General features: G+C 49.2%; 1 protein-coding gene across 1 annotated transcript; it reads left to right on the top strand.

Moving 5' to 3' along the window:
• Positions 1-13,634: 13,634 nt before the first annotated feature.
• On the top strand, positions 13,635-15,061 carry LOC147666652 (uncharacterized). Its single transcript, XM_086948994.1, has 2 exons — positions 13,635-13,791; positions 14,067-15,061. Exons 1-2 carry the CDS (start codon positions 13,635-13,637, stop codon positions 15,059-15,061), a joined length of 1,152 nt encoding a protein of 383 aa, XP_086805120.1.
• The last annotated feature ends 1,231 nt before the right edge of the window (positions 15,062-16,292 follow it).

The raw sequence follows: 16,292 nt of genomic DNA, 5'->3' as shown, positions 1-16,292 counted from the left end.
AAGGGTAGATGGACCAGAGATAAAATATGTAAAACTAAGAGAGGCAGCGATGACTGGCAAGGTTAGGAGACAAGAAGGAACAGATACAGAAAAGGGAAGTTGGGAGATGAAGAGGTTGAAAAGGGAGTCATTTAGGAGAATATATGTAGGAGTCAATTTGTAGCTTTCATCAGAGCTCTGAATCATAATAGTATACTAGGGGGGCGAGGCTTGGCCGTGCAGCAAGATGGCCGCCTTCTGAAGGGGGTCTGCCGGCCGGGCACATTATCCTGCATCATACTAGGAACAATGGAGGGCTTGCACACCCTGCCCTTCTGCGATCCAACAGGCTCAATAAAAAGAATGCCTCCATACCTCTTTTGGGCTGAAAGGAAACACTGAATGACAGCTATGAGCATTGTGTAGAGGAGCGCTCTCGTGGTCGAGATGAGCCTGAGTGGCGGTTCCCACTGTGCCACCTTCCTATCCTGCAATGCTCTGGCTGGCTTCTGCATGGGTCCCTTCGGTTGCCCCCTGGCAGGGACCCCCAACATCCTACCCGTGACCAAATGGTGGAGGCGGTGGGTGGATCGGTGCAGCCGCACGGGCATCCAGGGCATGCGCCAATCCTCGCTGAGGACTGGTGATCATCGCAGCTTCAATGGACGCTGGCATTACCCCTAGCTACTGCGGTAGTTGAAGTGCCCCCTGAGGCGCGCCCAGCTAGGCAACATTGCCAGTGGAGGTCCCCTCTATCTTTAGAGGCTCGAGCGGGCAGCGCAGTTGGGACAGCTCCGAACCGCATGGGTATCTATGAGAGAGCCGGTGACTGCTGCTGCTGAGCCTTGCAGAGTGTGCGCCATTGTACAATATTGCGGCCGTTCCTGTAACAGTGCTGCGAGACCCAGATGATCAGTGCTGAGTTCATGTGAGTAGGCCAGTGGGCCCTAATTTCTTCCTTCCAGGTGCTGGCTGGTGGGGGCTCTGCCGCCTGTGTGGTTGCCGCGAGGTGATCCCTAGGTGTCACAGGCCGCGTGCCTGCTCCGGGCCTGGGGGGGACTAGGAAGGCCCTGGGACATAGCGCTGTTAGTTGCTGAGCGAGTGCAGCACGGGTGCTGGGTTGGGGCGGGGTGTAGCCCCTGGGGTTGCTGCACTTATGTTCCCCCTTCCCTAGCATTGCTCCGGTAGCCCCGTCACAGCCCCTTGAGTACTGTTCGGCCCGACAATAGGCCTAGAGCTCAGCTGGTACTGCGGCTACCTTGACGCCCCCTCCAGTCGATGTGGTTTCTTGTGACAGGGTCACCACAGCGATTCTGTGCATACCATTTCAACCGACTCGCCCTCTGCACACACTTTGTGCCATGGGGAAAAATGACCCCAAGCAGTCACAACTGCCTTTTGAGAATAAGCACCGAACCTGCGATGGGGACGCAGGCTCTGAACCTGAAGGTGACACTTCCCAGGCCAGCGACAAACATGATGAAGACCTGCGCCCCATAATGTTGGAGGTCCGCTCTAACCTCAGGTCAATTGAGACCAAACTGGACGCTCTGCCAGCAGGGCTTTGACATGGTAAAGCGCCAAGTGAACACTCACGAAACCCGTTTGGACACCCTTGAGAACCGCCGGAAGAAGCCCATGAGTATAAAGTCAACTCTAAAGAGCACCTCCTCAACATGGAAAGAGTTCTCACAGTAATAAAAACTAAAAATGAGGACTTGGAAGCGCGATCTCGGCGCACCAACATGCGCATAGCTGGCATTCCGGAGACCACGGCTATTCCCAAAATGGAGCCCTTTTTTGAGACTTTGCTTCGCAATCTATTCCCAACCGTTCTCTTTGTGGTTCGCTTGGACCCAAACCCCCCGTTGGTGGTACACCAAGGCCCATCATAGCGCGCTTATTCAACTACCGTGACAGGGACTAGGTCTTAAAGGCACCTAGAGAGCGCTGCCCTATTACTCATCAGGGCAACAATATATCTATATTTCTGGACTTTACTCCCACAGTACAGGCCGCACGAAAGGAATTTCTACCCGCAAAACGCCTCCTTCAATGCCCTGAAATCCCCTATGCAATGCTCTACCTGGCGAAACTGAAGATATTCCAAGACGGCCAAACACATTTTTTCACTGATGCTAAATCAGCACTTAAATCCGCCAAACAGATCTGCCCAGGGCGGACATCTCCCTGAATGCCCATGCAAGCGGAGGTGGGTGATAGACTCAGAGGCAATGATTGACCATGGAATGGAGTTTGGAACACACACGCTGCTGTGCCTTAAGTTAAATTTTACTGCTGTGGAACTTCCGCTATATACTTGTAGCTTGTACCCTACCATTTGAACATTTATTTCTCTTTGTCCACGACCTATACTTGTCCGCTCTTGTTGATATGTACACCCGGCCACCCTGTCTCTCATGCAGGGCAGTACACCGGTAATCAATGCCCCCACAGAGAGATCTCCTGTCAGGATTACGGTCAGAGTGTGCCGCTGTCCACGTAATGCGTGGCAATCGGCATACCTCCATGACCGAACTACGTTTCCCAGCAAACCAAGAGGCTACGCAACGTAGAGACGCAAACCACGCACATCCAGAAACTAAAGCTCTGTGGCGTCTGTTGATGGCGCCGATAATTCTTGCCGAGTTGGGATTTGGGTCGGTAAGAGAGAGTAAGCTGTGTAATCGTGAGTAACAAACCTTCTATTGGATTGTGGTTTGGAGGCGCCCGGCTGGGTGTCAATTTGGGTTCGAGTGTGGCCGCGCAGAGATACACGCGGCTGTGTGTATCAAACACCTTTTTGATGGACAATTGGTCTTCTGTAGAACCCACGTTAGTTTTCCCTGTTGGAGGAGAGAAGCGGCTGCTTTCTCATGCAGGGAAAATCCGGTTATCTGTTCGAGGTTAAAAGGAGTGAAATCTAACAGTGTCTGGTTCAGGATTATACGACTCTTGCTCTTGGTCAAGATGGTTTGAACTCAAAACTGCTATACGAGTAATTCACATGTTTTCTCTAAAAGACTATACCAGTGTTTCAGGGATCCATTTCTGCACATAGACTTTTAGAGCACTTTGTATCAGGAAAGGAAAGAAATGTTGGTGAAGTAACCTACAGTGTTCTTCATTGTTACCTTTTGTGCACAACCTTTTCTTCATTATTTTTCTTCAGTGCAGGAGAGAAAACCCTGGGGGGTATTTACTCAGAGAGACAAGTGCAGCCCAAATCAGGACACAGAAATAATGTGGTACGCCAAGAATTGATGTTAATGTATATGCAACCTTTAAGGAATATCGAATCACCTTACTGTATTCATTGTTCTTTCCTAGTTGTTTGCAGTCTCTGGTATTACCCTAAGCCTATCTCTCCTGTAGACAAAGCCTTCGTTATTTTCCTTTTCAGGTAGAGGTTCAGAGAAAAAACGTGACTTGGTATAATTTGGTTTGTTAAGAGGAATTACTTGAGGACGAAGGGGGGGTGTTGTTCTAAACAAAGTGTCTTTTGTTGTTACAGATCTCCCTCCCCGCTGTTCCCTTCCTTTCCCGCGCTCACGGAACTGTCCTGTGAGTCTGTGTTGATTATGTCAGGCTCCGGGATTGTTGTGTGGGTGTGGGTATAGGCTTTTCTGCACAGCCCCGAGGAGCATAGAGACGGTGCCTGACAGAATTATCGGCCCAAGAATACTATTCTCCTCTTGGCTGTGTTGAAAAGGAAATGGCCTTGCTTGACGACGTACTGGCAGCCTTGGCCTTGGTTCAAACAGAGCTGGCAGCCTCCAATAGAGAAGTGGCGGCTTCCAGAACTGAGAACGCGCAATTAAAGGCCAGAATGGATCGTTTGCAGGGGAATCCTTTTGATGTTGGGGCTCACACTACACCTACCCCCTCCTTAGTTGTAGAAATGCCCACACAAATACCACTAGCTCCCCCTGAACGGTTTCATGGGGACAACAAAAAGGTCCAGGTATTCCTGACTCAAGTGCTATTACACTTCATGTGTAAACCAAAGATGTTTTCAACTAACCAGGCCCGGGTGGCTTTTCTAATTTCCTACCTAGGGGGGGAAGCTGCACAATGGGCAGTCCCAGTGGTTAGGAGAGATGACCCCCTGCTTTATGACTGGGATGAAATCAGAGCAGAGTTCGAAAAAACATTTGATCGTAGAGCTGAGACGTTTTCAGCTGACAGAGAGCTGTTGGTCCTTAAGCAAGGCAATTCTGACTTAGTAACCTATCTGAATAGTTTCCGTCGCCTGGTAGCAGAAACTGATTGGCCTGAAGTTAAGCAGTCAGCATTGTTCTATCAAGGCCTGAACGATGAAATGAAGGATGTGTTGGCACACATCGATCCGCGACCTCGTACCTGTTCCGCTCTTATTGAACTTGCTATACGCCTGGATCACCGGATGAGGGAGCGAAAAGGTGAACTGAGGAAGAAGGAGACGACAGTGGCGGCTTATGATCGAGGAGGAAGAGGGGAAAAGACCACCTCCATATCTGACTCTATGGAGATAGGAGCGGTCAGGGCTTCATTAACCCTCAGTGAAAAGGAACATCGTCAGAAAAACGGCCTCTGTTTATATTGTGGGAGAAGGGGGCACTATCTACGGGAGTGTCTGGTGAAACCCAAAACTGGAAGATATAAGACCGGACAAGTCGCAGCAGGAGCGTCTGACAAAAAGGTGGAAAACTCCAGTGCTTGAGAGTGGAAGGAGGGGAAGCCTCAAGCAGGAACATCATCCCTTTGATTACTCCTGGTTGTGATCAGGAAAAGAATCATGTGTTTTTGGCCATGTCTCTGGTGGTCGAGTCAGGAGAAAAATAAATCAGTGCTATGGTGGACTCTGGGGCGACAGAGTGCTTCATGGATTATGCAGAAGCCGCAAGACTTGGCATCCAACTCATCACTAAGAAACAACCCGAAATGGGACACGCAGTGGATGGTAGTGAATTGATAGCTGGTCCCATTAAATACCATACACCTGAGTACAAACGAATTCACAATGGTATACATCAAGAGATGATATCATTCAACGTTATCCAAGCCCCGCAATATGGTATCATATTAGGACTTCCTTGGCTCCAAAAACACGAACCCCATATACACTGGACAACCAAAACGATTAGCTTCGTTTCTGAGTTTTGAAAAGAACAATGCATGGCAGAATCTGAATGCCCATCTCGAACCCTGGCCTTGTTACATAGCATCGCCACTGCTGCAGAGAAAGAAGTGGTGTTACCTTCTTGTTATTCGGCCTTTGGAAAGGTGTTCAGTGACATACAAGCAGAGGAGCTTCCACCACATAGATCATTCGATTGTCGTATCGATCTTATTCCAGGATCCATCGTTCCGAACGGAAGGCTCTATGCTCTAACGGTGCCCGAAAATGAGTATTTACGTGCTTATTTGGACAAATATCTGGCTTTCGGGTACATACGTCCTTCGAGATAACCTGCGTCATTGCCTTTATTTTTTATCCCCAAGGCGAACGGAGAGAAGAGGTGCTGCATTGACTATCGTGCCCTCAATTCCATCACGATCAAAAATCAGTACCCATTGCCATTGATCCCGGTCTTATTGGAACAGGTCAGAGCAGCCAAAATATACACTAAGCTCGACTTGCGAGGCGCATACCATTTGGTTCGCATAAGACGGGGGGATGAATGGAAGACGGCATTCAAGACTTGGTATTGGCTCTTTGAATACCTGGTGATGTCCTTCGGGCTTTGTAACGCCCCCGCCGCCTTCCAGTTCTTCTTGAATGAGGTACTAAGAGAATTTATGGATCTCTTCATAGTCGTTTACATCGATGACATCTTGGTGTACTCTGACTCAATGGATGAACATCGTCAACACGTGAGCAAGGTGTTGGGAGCCTTGGAGCATCATCATCTCTACTGTAAAATCACAAAGTGTGAATTTCATGTGACCACCGTTGAATTCCTTGGGGTAATGCTCACACCGTCGGGTCAGGTTATGGCAGAAAGAAAAGTTAAAGCTATAAAAGATTGGCCTCGTCCATGCACTGTCAAAGACATCCAGTGTAGGCATGAGCGGATTTTGCGGATTGGCAATCCGCGAATTTGCGGATTTGCAAATTTGCGGATTGCGAAAATCCGCAAAATCCCCGAATCCGCGCGGATTTTTTTTTCTATGTTCGCACGGGTTTCTGCAAGTTCGCGAGGGTTTTGTATAATTTCGCAAATTTCGAAATTGTACAAAACGCGTGCGAACTTGCAGAAACCCGTGCGAACACAATGTGCCCAGTAGGGTATGTGCCTCTTGTGTGAATAAAAGGTCAGAGAAAGATCAGTTCAGCAGATGAAGAGAAAGAATCTCCTGGTCACAGGAACAGCACGGGTATTGCGCTCGTGAAAGTCAAGGATGCAAAGCCTATCCAGCATCACAGCTGATTTTCCACAGTAGATTTGGGAAGAAGGCACACCTGTCCAGCTTCGACGACGCTCACGATTGTTTTTGGGCTAATGAATGAGTCACTGAATTTGAGCATCAACTAGTTCGAGCGACCATGTGTGTGTTACTATGCAATCGCCCCGAAGGGCGCAGGGGTCCCTTGAGTGAGCTGCAGACCTGTGCCCAGCCATGCAACTATTTTACAATGGCGCCAGCAAGCTGCCAGCGCCGTTGTAAAATAGTTACAAAGTTAGCTTGCACAGGAAGCACTTAGATAAAATAAAGCAGCACCTGCTTCGTTTTATCTAGTGGTTCCTGTGCAAGCTAACTTTGTAACTATTTTACAACGGCGCTGGCAGCTTGCTGGCGCCATTGTAAAATAGTTGCATGAGTGGGGGTTCAACTTTTGAACCCGTTACGTTCGCGGATTTTTTTTTGCGGATTTTGCGGGAAATCCGCAAAATTCGCGGATTTCCCAAAAATCCGCAAAATCCGCGAGCGTAACGGATTTCCCGCTCACCCCTAATCCAGTGTCTACTGGGGTTTTCTAACTTTTATAGACGCTTTATTTGTGGTTTTTCTGCCTTGGTAACCCCCTTAACCCGTCTCACAAGAAAGAATGTGCCATTTCTTTGGGATGCTGAAACACAAGGCGCTTTTGATGGATTGAAAGATGCCTTCACCAAAGCTCCTGTTTTGATTCATGCCAATCCGAAATTGCCCTTCGTGGTGGAAGCTGATGCCTCCGAAGTAGCGTTAGGGGCTGTTCTCTCTCAAAGGCACGAAACCACTGGTAACTTACATCCTATTGCTTTTATGTCACAGAAACTCAGTTCCGCAGAGATAAACTATACCATAGTGGAAAAAGAGTTATTGGCAATACGAGATGCGTTTTTGGAGTGGAGACATTGGTTGTTGGGAGCGGCTCATCAGGTTACGGATTATACCGACCATCGCAATCTGCAATTCATAAGAGCAGCCCGTCATCTCACCCCCAGACAGTTACGCTGGATGTTGTTTTTTGAAGAGTATAAATTCATCGTTACCTACAGGCCCGGAGTCAACAACAAAAAAACGACTCATTAACCCGGCAAGAAAATCCTGCAATGCATACCATAACCCCGAACAGATCCATCATCGATCCCTCCAAAGTGGTGGGTGTTACTCATTCAGGGGACTTTTTGCAAGCAGTGCGTTCAGGGATACAGTCCTGTGCCTGGAGAACATGGCTTCGTCACCATCCCGAGTGGAGAATGAAACAGGGAGTGGTCATGAAGGGGTCACAAGTGCTGGTATCTACCAAGTCCTTGTAAAGAACTGTGTTTAACTGGTGCCACGATACACCCAGTGCAGGCCATATGGGATGGGCGAAGACTCTTGAGAAGGCTTTGAGGCAGTTCTGGTGGCCTTCCATTCGCCTCGATATAGGCCTTTGGGGAAAAAAGTGCGGGCTGTGTGCCCGAATGAAGTCAGACCATCAACAGCCCCAGGGTTATTTGCAACCTCTGCCCACTCCTGAAGCACCATGGGAGAGCTTCTCTGTGGATTTCATCGTTGGCCTCCCTAAGGACCAAGGCAAAACGGCCATTTTGGTCGTAGTGGATTATCTTACAAAGATGGGACATTTTATAGCTTGTGATCAGTTTCCTACAGCGGGTCGTTTAGCCCATTTACTATTGATACACGTAGTGAGGTTACATGGTCTCCCGAGGGTGATAGTGTCGGACAGAGGGGCCCAATTCACAGCACGCTTTTGGAAGGTCTGGTGTGCAGCATTACACATATCTTCTTCCTTATCCACTAGCTTTCACGCTCAGTCCGATGGCCAAACGGAGAGACTCAATCAGTCCTTGAAACAATATCTCCGTTGTTATGTGCAGGCTGATACAGATTCATGGGTAGATTGGCTGTGGGTGGCAGAACTGGCTTACAATAGCACTCAACATTCTTCTACAGGTCATTCCCCTTTATATAGTTCATATGGTCATCATCCTAGGGTAAATCCCCTGGTGCTTCCTAGTAACACGGTGAGGCTGCTGTATGTCAAGACAAGATTGGTGCGCATTCGCAGAATTCTTCTGGCGACGCGTAGGAATCTTGTTCAGGCCAAGGGGAAATACAAAGCGCAGGCGGACAAACATCGTAGGCCGTGCCCTGTCTACAAGCCGGGCGACCTGGTGTGGTTGTCCACTAAACACATTAGATTTCGGAGACATAGTGTGTTTAATCCCAGGTTCATTGGTCCTTATCGGGTGGTTAAACGGGTGAATCCTGTGGCTGTTAAGTTGAGATTGCCTGCACATTTCAGAATCCATCCCGTATTTCATGTGTCTTTGTTGAAGCCCTCTCTTGTCCCTGTTCATCGTGCTCCCTTGCCTGTCTGGGTACAGCACGATCGTGAATATGAGGTGCTGAAGGTTCTTGATTCTAGGTCGGTGAGAGGGCGACTGCAATACCTACTTTCCTGGAAGGGCTATGGCCCGGAAAAGAATTCCTGGGAGCTGGCGGGTTCGGTGCATGCTCCCAGGCTTGTATCTCGGTTCCATAGACTGCATCCTGACCGGCCCGCTCTTGGAAAGCGTCCCTTGTGAGGGAGGATGTACTGTCAGGATTACGGTCAGAGTGTGCCGCTGTCCGCGTAATGCGTGGCAATCGGCATACCTCCATGACCGAACTATGTTTCCCAGCAAACCAAGCGGCTACGCAACGTAGAGACGCAAACCACGCACATCCAGAAACTAAAGCTCTGTGGCGTCTGTTGATGGTGCCGATAATTCTTGCCGAGTTGGGATTTGGGTCGGTAAGAGAGATTAAGCTGTGTAATCATGAGTAACAAACCTTCTGTTGGATTGTGGTTTGGAGGCGCCCAGCTGGGTGTCAATTTGGGTTCGAGTGTGGCCGCCCAGAGATACACGCGGCTGTGTGTATCAAACACCTTTTTGATGGACAATTGGTCTTCTGTAGAACCCACGTTAGTTTTCCCTGTTGGAGGAGAGAAGCGGCTGCTTTCTCATGCAGGGAAAATCCGGTTATCTGTTTGAGGTTAAAAGGAGTGAAATCTAACAGTGTCTGGTTCAGGATTATACGACTCTTGCTCTCGGTCAAGATGGTTTGAACTCAAAACTGCTATACGAGTAATTCACATGTTTTCTCTAAAAGACTATACCAGTGTTTCAGGGATCCATTTCTGCACATAGACTTTTAGAGCACTTTGTATCAGGAAAGGAAAGAAATGTTGGTGAAGTAACCTACAGTGTTCTTCATTGTTACCTTTTGTGCACAACCTTTTCTTCATTATTTTTCTTCAGTGCAGGATAGAAAACCCTGGGGGTATTTACTCAGAGAGACAAGTGCAGCCCAAATCAAGACACAGAACTAATGTGGTACGCCAAGAATTGATGTTAATGTATATGCAACCTTTAAGAAATATCGAATCACCTTACTGTATTCATTGTTCTTTCCTAGTTGGTTGCAGTCTCTGGTATTACCCTAAGCCTATCTCTCCTGTAGACAAAGCCTTCGTTATTTTCCTTTTCAGGTAGGGGTTCAGAGAAAAAACGGGACTTGGTATCATTTGGTTTCTTAAGAGGAATTACTTGAGGACGAAGGGGGGGTGTTGTTCTAAACAAAGTGTGTTTTGTTGTTACAGATCTCCCTCCCCGCTGTTCCCTTCCTTTCCCGCGCTCACGGAACTGTCATGTGAGTCTGTGTTGATTACGTCAGGCTCCGGGATTGTTGTGTGGGTGTAGGCTTTTCTGCACAGCCCCGAGGAGCATAGAGACGTGCCTGACAGAATTATCGGCCCAAGAATACTGTTCTCCTCTTGGCTGTGTTGAAAAGGAAATGGCCTCGCTTGACGACGTACTGGCAGCCTTGGCCTTGGTTCAAACAGAGCTGGCAGCCTCCAATAGAGAAGTGGCGGCTTCCAGAACTGAGAACGCGTAATTAAAGGCCAGAATGGATCGTTTGCAGGGGAATCCTTTTGATGTTGGGGCTCACACTACACCTACCCCCTCCTTAGTTGTAGAAATGCCCACACAAATACCACTAGCTCCCCCTGAACGGTTTTATGGGGACAACAAAAAGGTCCAGGTATTCCTGACTCAAGTGCTATTACACTTCATGTGTAAACCAAAGATGTTTTCAACTAACCAGGCCCGGGTGGCTTTTCTAATTTCCTACCTAGGGGGGGAAGCTGCACAATGGGCAGTCCCAGTGGTTAGGAGAGATGACCCCCTGCTCTATGACTGGGATGAATTCAGAGCAGAGTTTGAAAACAAATTTGATCATAGAGCTGAGACGTTTTCAGCTGACAGAGAGCTGTTGGTCCTTAAGCAAGGCAATTCTGACTTAGTAGCCTATATGAATAGTTTCCGTCGCCTGGTAGCAGAAACTGATTGGCCTGAAGTTAAGCAGTCAGCAATGAAGGATGTGTTGGCACACATCGATCCGCGACCTCGTACATGTTCTGCTCTTATTGAACTTGCTCTACGCCTGGATCACCAGATGAGGGAGCGAAAAGGTGAACTGAGGAAGGAGGAGCCGACAGTGGCGGCTTATGATCGAGGAGGAGGAGGAGAAAAGACCACCTCCATATCTGGCTCTATGGAGATAGGAGCGGTCAGGGCTTCATTAACCCTCAGTGAAAAGGAACATCGTCAGAAAAACGGCCGCTGTTTATATTGTGGAAGAAAGGGGCACTATCTACGGGAGTGTCCGGTGAAACCCAAAACTGGAAGATATAAGACCGGACAAGTCGCAGCAGGAGCGTCTGACAAAAAGGTGGAAAACTCCAGTGCTTGAGAGTGGAAGGAGGGGAACCCTCAATCAGGAACATCATCCCTTTGATTACTCCTGGTTGTGATCAGGAAAAGAATCATGTGTTTTTGGCCATGTCTCTGGTGGTCGAGTCAGGAGAAAAATAAATCAGTGCTATGGTGGACTCTGGGGCGACAGGGTGCTTCATGGATTATGCAGAAGCCGCAAGACTTGGCATCCAACTCATCACTAAGAAACAACCCGAAATGGTACACGCAGTGAATGGTAGTGAATTGATAGCTGGTCCCATTAAATACCATACACCTGAGTACAAACTAATTCACAATGGTATACATCAAGAGATGATATCATTCAACGTTATCCAAGCCCCGCAATATGGTATCATATTAGGACTTCCTTGGCTCCAAAAACACGAACCCCATATACACTGGACAACCAAAACGATTAGCTTCGTTTCTGAGTTTTGCAAAGAACAATGCATGGCGGAATCTGAATGCCCATCTCGAAACCTGGCCTTGTTACATAGCATCGCCACTGCTGCAGAGAAAGAAGTGGTGTTACCTTCTTGTTATTCGGCCTTTGGAAAGGTGTTCAGTGACATACAAGCCGAGGAGCTTCCACCACATAGATCATTCGATTGTCGTATCGATCTTATTCCAGGATCCATCATTCCGAACGGAAGGCTCTATGCTCTAACGGTGCCCGAAAATGAGTATTTACGTGCTTATTTGGACAAATATCTGGCTTTCGGGTGCATACGTCCTTCGAGATAACCTGCGTCGTCGCCTTTATTTTTTATCCCCACGGCGAACAGAGAGAAGAGGTGCTGCATTGACTATCGTGCCCTCAATTCCATCACAATCAAAAATCAGTACCCATTGCCATTGATCCCGGTCTTATTGGAACAGGTCAGAGCAGCCAAAATATACACTAAGCTCGACTTGCGAGGCGCATACCATTTGGTTCGCATAAGACGGGGGGATGAATGGAAGACGGCATTCAAGACGTGGTATGGGCTCTTTGAATACCTGGTGATGCCCTTCGGGCTTTGTAACGCCCCCGACGCCTTCCAGTTCTTCTTGAATGAGGTACTAAGAGAATTTATGGATCTCTTCGTAGTCGTTTACATCGATGACATCTTGGTGTACTCTGACTCAACGGATGAACATCGTCAACACGTGAGCAAGGTGTTGGAAGCCTTGGAGCATCATCATCTCTACTGTAAAATCACAAAGTGTGAATTTCATGTGACCACCGTTGAACTCCTAGGGGTAACGCTCATACCATCGGGTCAGGTTATGGCAGAAAGAAAAGTTAAAGCTATAAAAGATTGGCCTCGTCCATGCACTGTCAAAGACATCCAGTGTCTACTGGGGTTTGCTAACTTTTATAGACGCTTTATTTGTGGTTTTTCTGCCTTGGTAACCCCCTTAACCTGTCTCACAAGAAAGAATGTGCCATTTCTTTGAGATGCTGAAACACAAGGCGCTTTTGATCGATTGAAAGATGCCTTCACCAAAGCTCCTGTTTTGATTCATGCCAATCCGGAATTGCCCTTCGTGGTGGAAGCTGATGCCTCCGAAGTAGCGTTAGGGGCTGTTCTCTCTCAAAGGCACGAAACCACTGGTAACTATGGGCCCGATGTAGGTAAAAGGGATTTTCCGATTTCAAAATACCGAGGCGGGCCGAATCGGTATTCTGAAATCGGAAAACGAGATGTAGCAAACAAACCGTGAAATAATAGCGAATCGGTCGGCATCGGTAATGTGATTCGCTACGTACCGAATCGGCACGGGCCGAATCGGAAAGTACCGAATCGGCTACCACCGATTCGGAAATAGCCGAATCGGCTACCACCGATTCGGAAATAGCCGAGTCGGTGAAATCCGAATCGGCAATTACCGAATCGGAGGAATGGAAACACACCCATGGCCAAAAAGCCCATAGGAATGCATTGAAAAAAACGAATCGGTAAAATCCGAATCGGATTTTACCGATTCGGTAAAAGCCGATTCGGTAAAAGCCGAATCGGTCAAAGCCGATTCAGCCAATGAGGTGGCTCCCCCTCCCGCACCAAAACAGGGAGTGGCAACCCTGGCAGGTGCAGCTAATTAAGAACTTTCTGGAGAGACTGCCTGAGCTGAACACTCACAGTTAGCAGCACTGGGAGTAGGAGGTAGTGAACTGTTCTGATCAAGATGGCAAACCCTAGTGAGAGCCAGAAGTGCAGCCAGAAGAGGAAGCCAAAATTCAGCACCACCGAGCTGCAGGTGTTGGTTGAGGAGGTGGTGAGGGTGCACCGTCAGCTATTCGGTAAGCTGTCCCTCAATGTGCCAGACAGCACCAAGAGGAGGCTCTGGGCAGAAATCGCCGAAAAGGTCAATGCTGCAGGTGTCACCCCCAGGACCCTGGATGAGCTGAAGAAGCGATTCTATGACATCCGCAGCCTCACCAAACGGAAGATGGCAGAGATCCAGAGGCAGGCTGGAGGCACTGGTGGAGGCAGGAACCCGGCGCCACCCCTCACCGACCTGGAGGAACTGGTCTCCAGCACCATTGAGAGGGAGAGCGTAACCGGAATTGGGACCCTGGACAGCTCAGCCAGAGCTACAGCTACAGGTAAGAAGCATGCGCATCATGACACACCCTACCAGACACCTCCCCATTAGACACAATGCATAGCCAAACCCCAGCACAGTACTGTGACCAACATACAAGAGACAAGCATCATGGTACATGTAGTCAGCAGAAGTCAGCAAAATATGGCAGTGCAGAATCACAAGACAGGAAACAGTGGAACACATTCTAAGGAGATGCAAGGACATGTGGAATGCTTTAATTGTACTGACTGTAATACATCGGCACTCAATTTACAAATGCTTCTTTGTACCTAGGGGCACCATCAGGCGGACAAACAATGACAACAGAGGAAGCACCATCCACCACTGCACTCGCCGGGCCGAGCACCAGTCAGGCTGCCGAGGAGGAGGACGACGAAAACACCATAGGGCTTGGTATAGAGGGAGACCTGGTAATAGACTTTGAAGCACTGCACTCCCCACAAATGCCGAGCACACCACCCTTGCAGTTCTCCCCAGAGAACTCCCCGACAAGGGACCTCCTTCCACCAACACCAGCTCCTGCCACGATCATAGCTGTGGCACCAGTACACCCTGTCCTGGGAGCAGGGGCTCAGGCCCCGGCCAGCACCACACCCCCACCAGTGGCACCCCAGCCCACTCAGCAGTCCGGCAGCAGCAGTACCCGGCGCCGTGCCATTCCAACCACTGCAGGACCAGCACCGGAGGGCAGTGTCTTCCTGGGCCTCGAGGGTAATATGGTAAAGATCCAAAGGCAGCAGGCGAAATCCATCATGGCCTGCCAACGCCAGCTCCTGCAGCACAACCTGCAGATGGGGGAAATGGTGAAAGGATTTCAGTCCTTTGTGGATTCAAACAAGGAGGTAGCAGCAGGTTTAGGCAGGCTAACCACTGCCATAACCCAGTTATGTGGCAGACTGGATGAGCATGAGCTGGTGCGCAGGCGGGATGCCCGGGTGCTGAACCGCTCCATGAGCCGCCTTGCAGCTGCCACGGCCCAACTCTGTCAGCGCAGTGCAAACATGGAGTCAAGCCTCACACAAAATACGGCGGAGTTAACAAGGGGAATGGCCCGCATCACCACGGCAATGGAGGCCATGATCATCTCTAACACTGCCGCAAATCCTGCCCTGGACCTGGGGGATGCTGGGGACAGCAGCAGCCGCAGCAGCCCGGTCAGCGCTGCGTCAGAGCCACGCAGGAGCACCAGGCGCTCCGCAGAAGCCGCTGGCCATCCTGAAGGGGGTGAGGGACACCCCAGTGGGGCTGCCAAGCGCTCAAAGAAATAGCCTTGCAAGGGCGGGTGAGGCAACCTGGACCTTAGACTTTTGTGTTCTTTGCTATTACACCTTTTTTTTGTTGCACATCAGTGCTGTAACTGTGTTGCAACAGTATTAAAAATTGCTTTTTCACCACAACCATTTACCTGTCTGTGCATCTGTACTTACTCAGAAATAGTTTTCTGTAATCTCCTCACGTCTGTATCTGCCATCACTTGGCGTACACACCCCAGCTGGCTGTGTTGGTGGCACAGCTTCGTCGTCGTCATGGTCCTCGTAGTCAGACAACTCCACCTCAGTGCCCTTCTTCACCGCAAGGTTGTGTAACATTGCACATACAGCTATGATCTTGCAGCAGGTGATGGGGGTATACTGCCTTGCACCTCCACTCTTGTGCAGGCATCTGAATCGACTTTTCCAGATGCCAAAGGTCCGTTCGACGACATTCCTTGTGCTTTTTTTGGCCCGGTTATACCTCCTTTGGCTGGGTGTGGAGGGGTTGAGGTAGGGGGTGAGTATGAATGAGCGGAGGGCATATGCACTGTCGCCTGGAAGGGAAAGGAGTAACATTACACACATGCATACATGTATTACACCTAGCTACTTTGTGTTATGGGGGTCTGATGATGTGTCTCACCTAGGAGGTATCCTTCACCAAATTCGCCAGCCATCAGCCGTGCATAGATGCCGCTCTGTTGGAAAATATAGGAGTCGTGGGTACTCCCTGGAAATTTTGCTACCAGGTCTGTGATGGTGCACTTCGCATTGCAGATCACCTGCACGTTGATGGTGTGTGTAGATTTCCGATTGCGGTATATGTATTCTGTGTCCGCTGGTGGGCATATCGGAATGTGCGTGCCATCTATGCAGCCAATGATTTGGGGAAATTGTGCCATCTGGTAGAAGTCAGCTTTGGTTTGTAGCAGTTCTGCGTGGGTTGCAGGGAACGAGATGTATTGGTCCATCCTGTCTATCATGGCGTCAATGAATGTGTGGAAGAACCTTGACAGGCTGCTCTGGGTCACTCCTCCTGCCGCTGCAACTCCACTTTGATAGCTGCCAGACGCCAGCAGGTGTAGGCTGCATAGCACCTGGACGTGTGCTGGGATGGCGTGTGCCCTTGGGGTGGTGTGGTCCAACAATGGTTTGAGGTCCCTGATGAGCTCAAGTATGGTGTCAGAGTCCAGCCTGTATCTCTGTAGGATCTCAGCCTCAGTGAGCATGAACAGGGTTATCCTCT

Source organism: Lissotriton vulgaris, unplaced genomic scaffold (assembly GCF_964263255.1).
Source record: "Lissotriton vulgaris unplaced genomic scaffold, aLisVul1.2 SCAFFOLD_2815, whole genome shotgun sequence".
In the NCBI taxonomy this organism is placed as follows: Eukaryota; Metazoa; Chordata; class Amphibia; order Caudata; family Salamandridae; genus Lissotriton; species Lissotriton vulgaris.
Note: the sequence above shows the minus strand (reverse complement) of the source record. Positions and strands in the feature narration are given on the sequence as shown.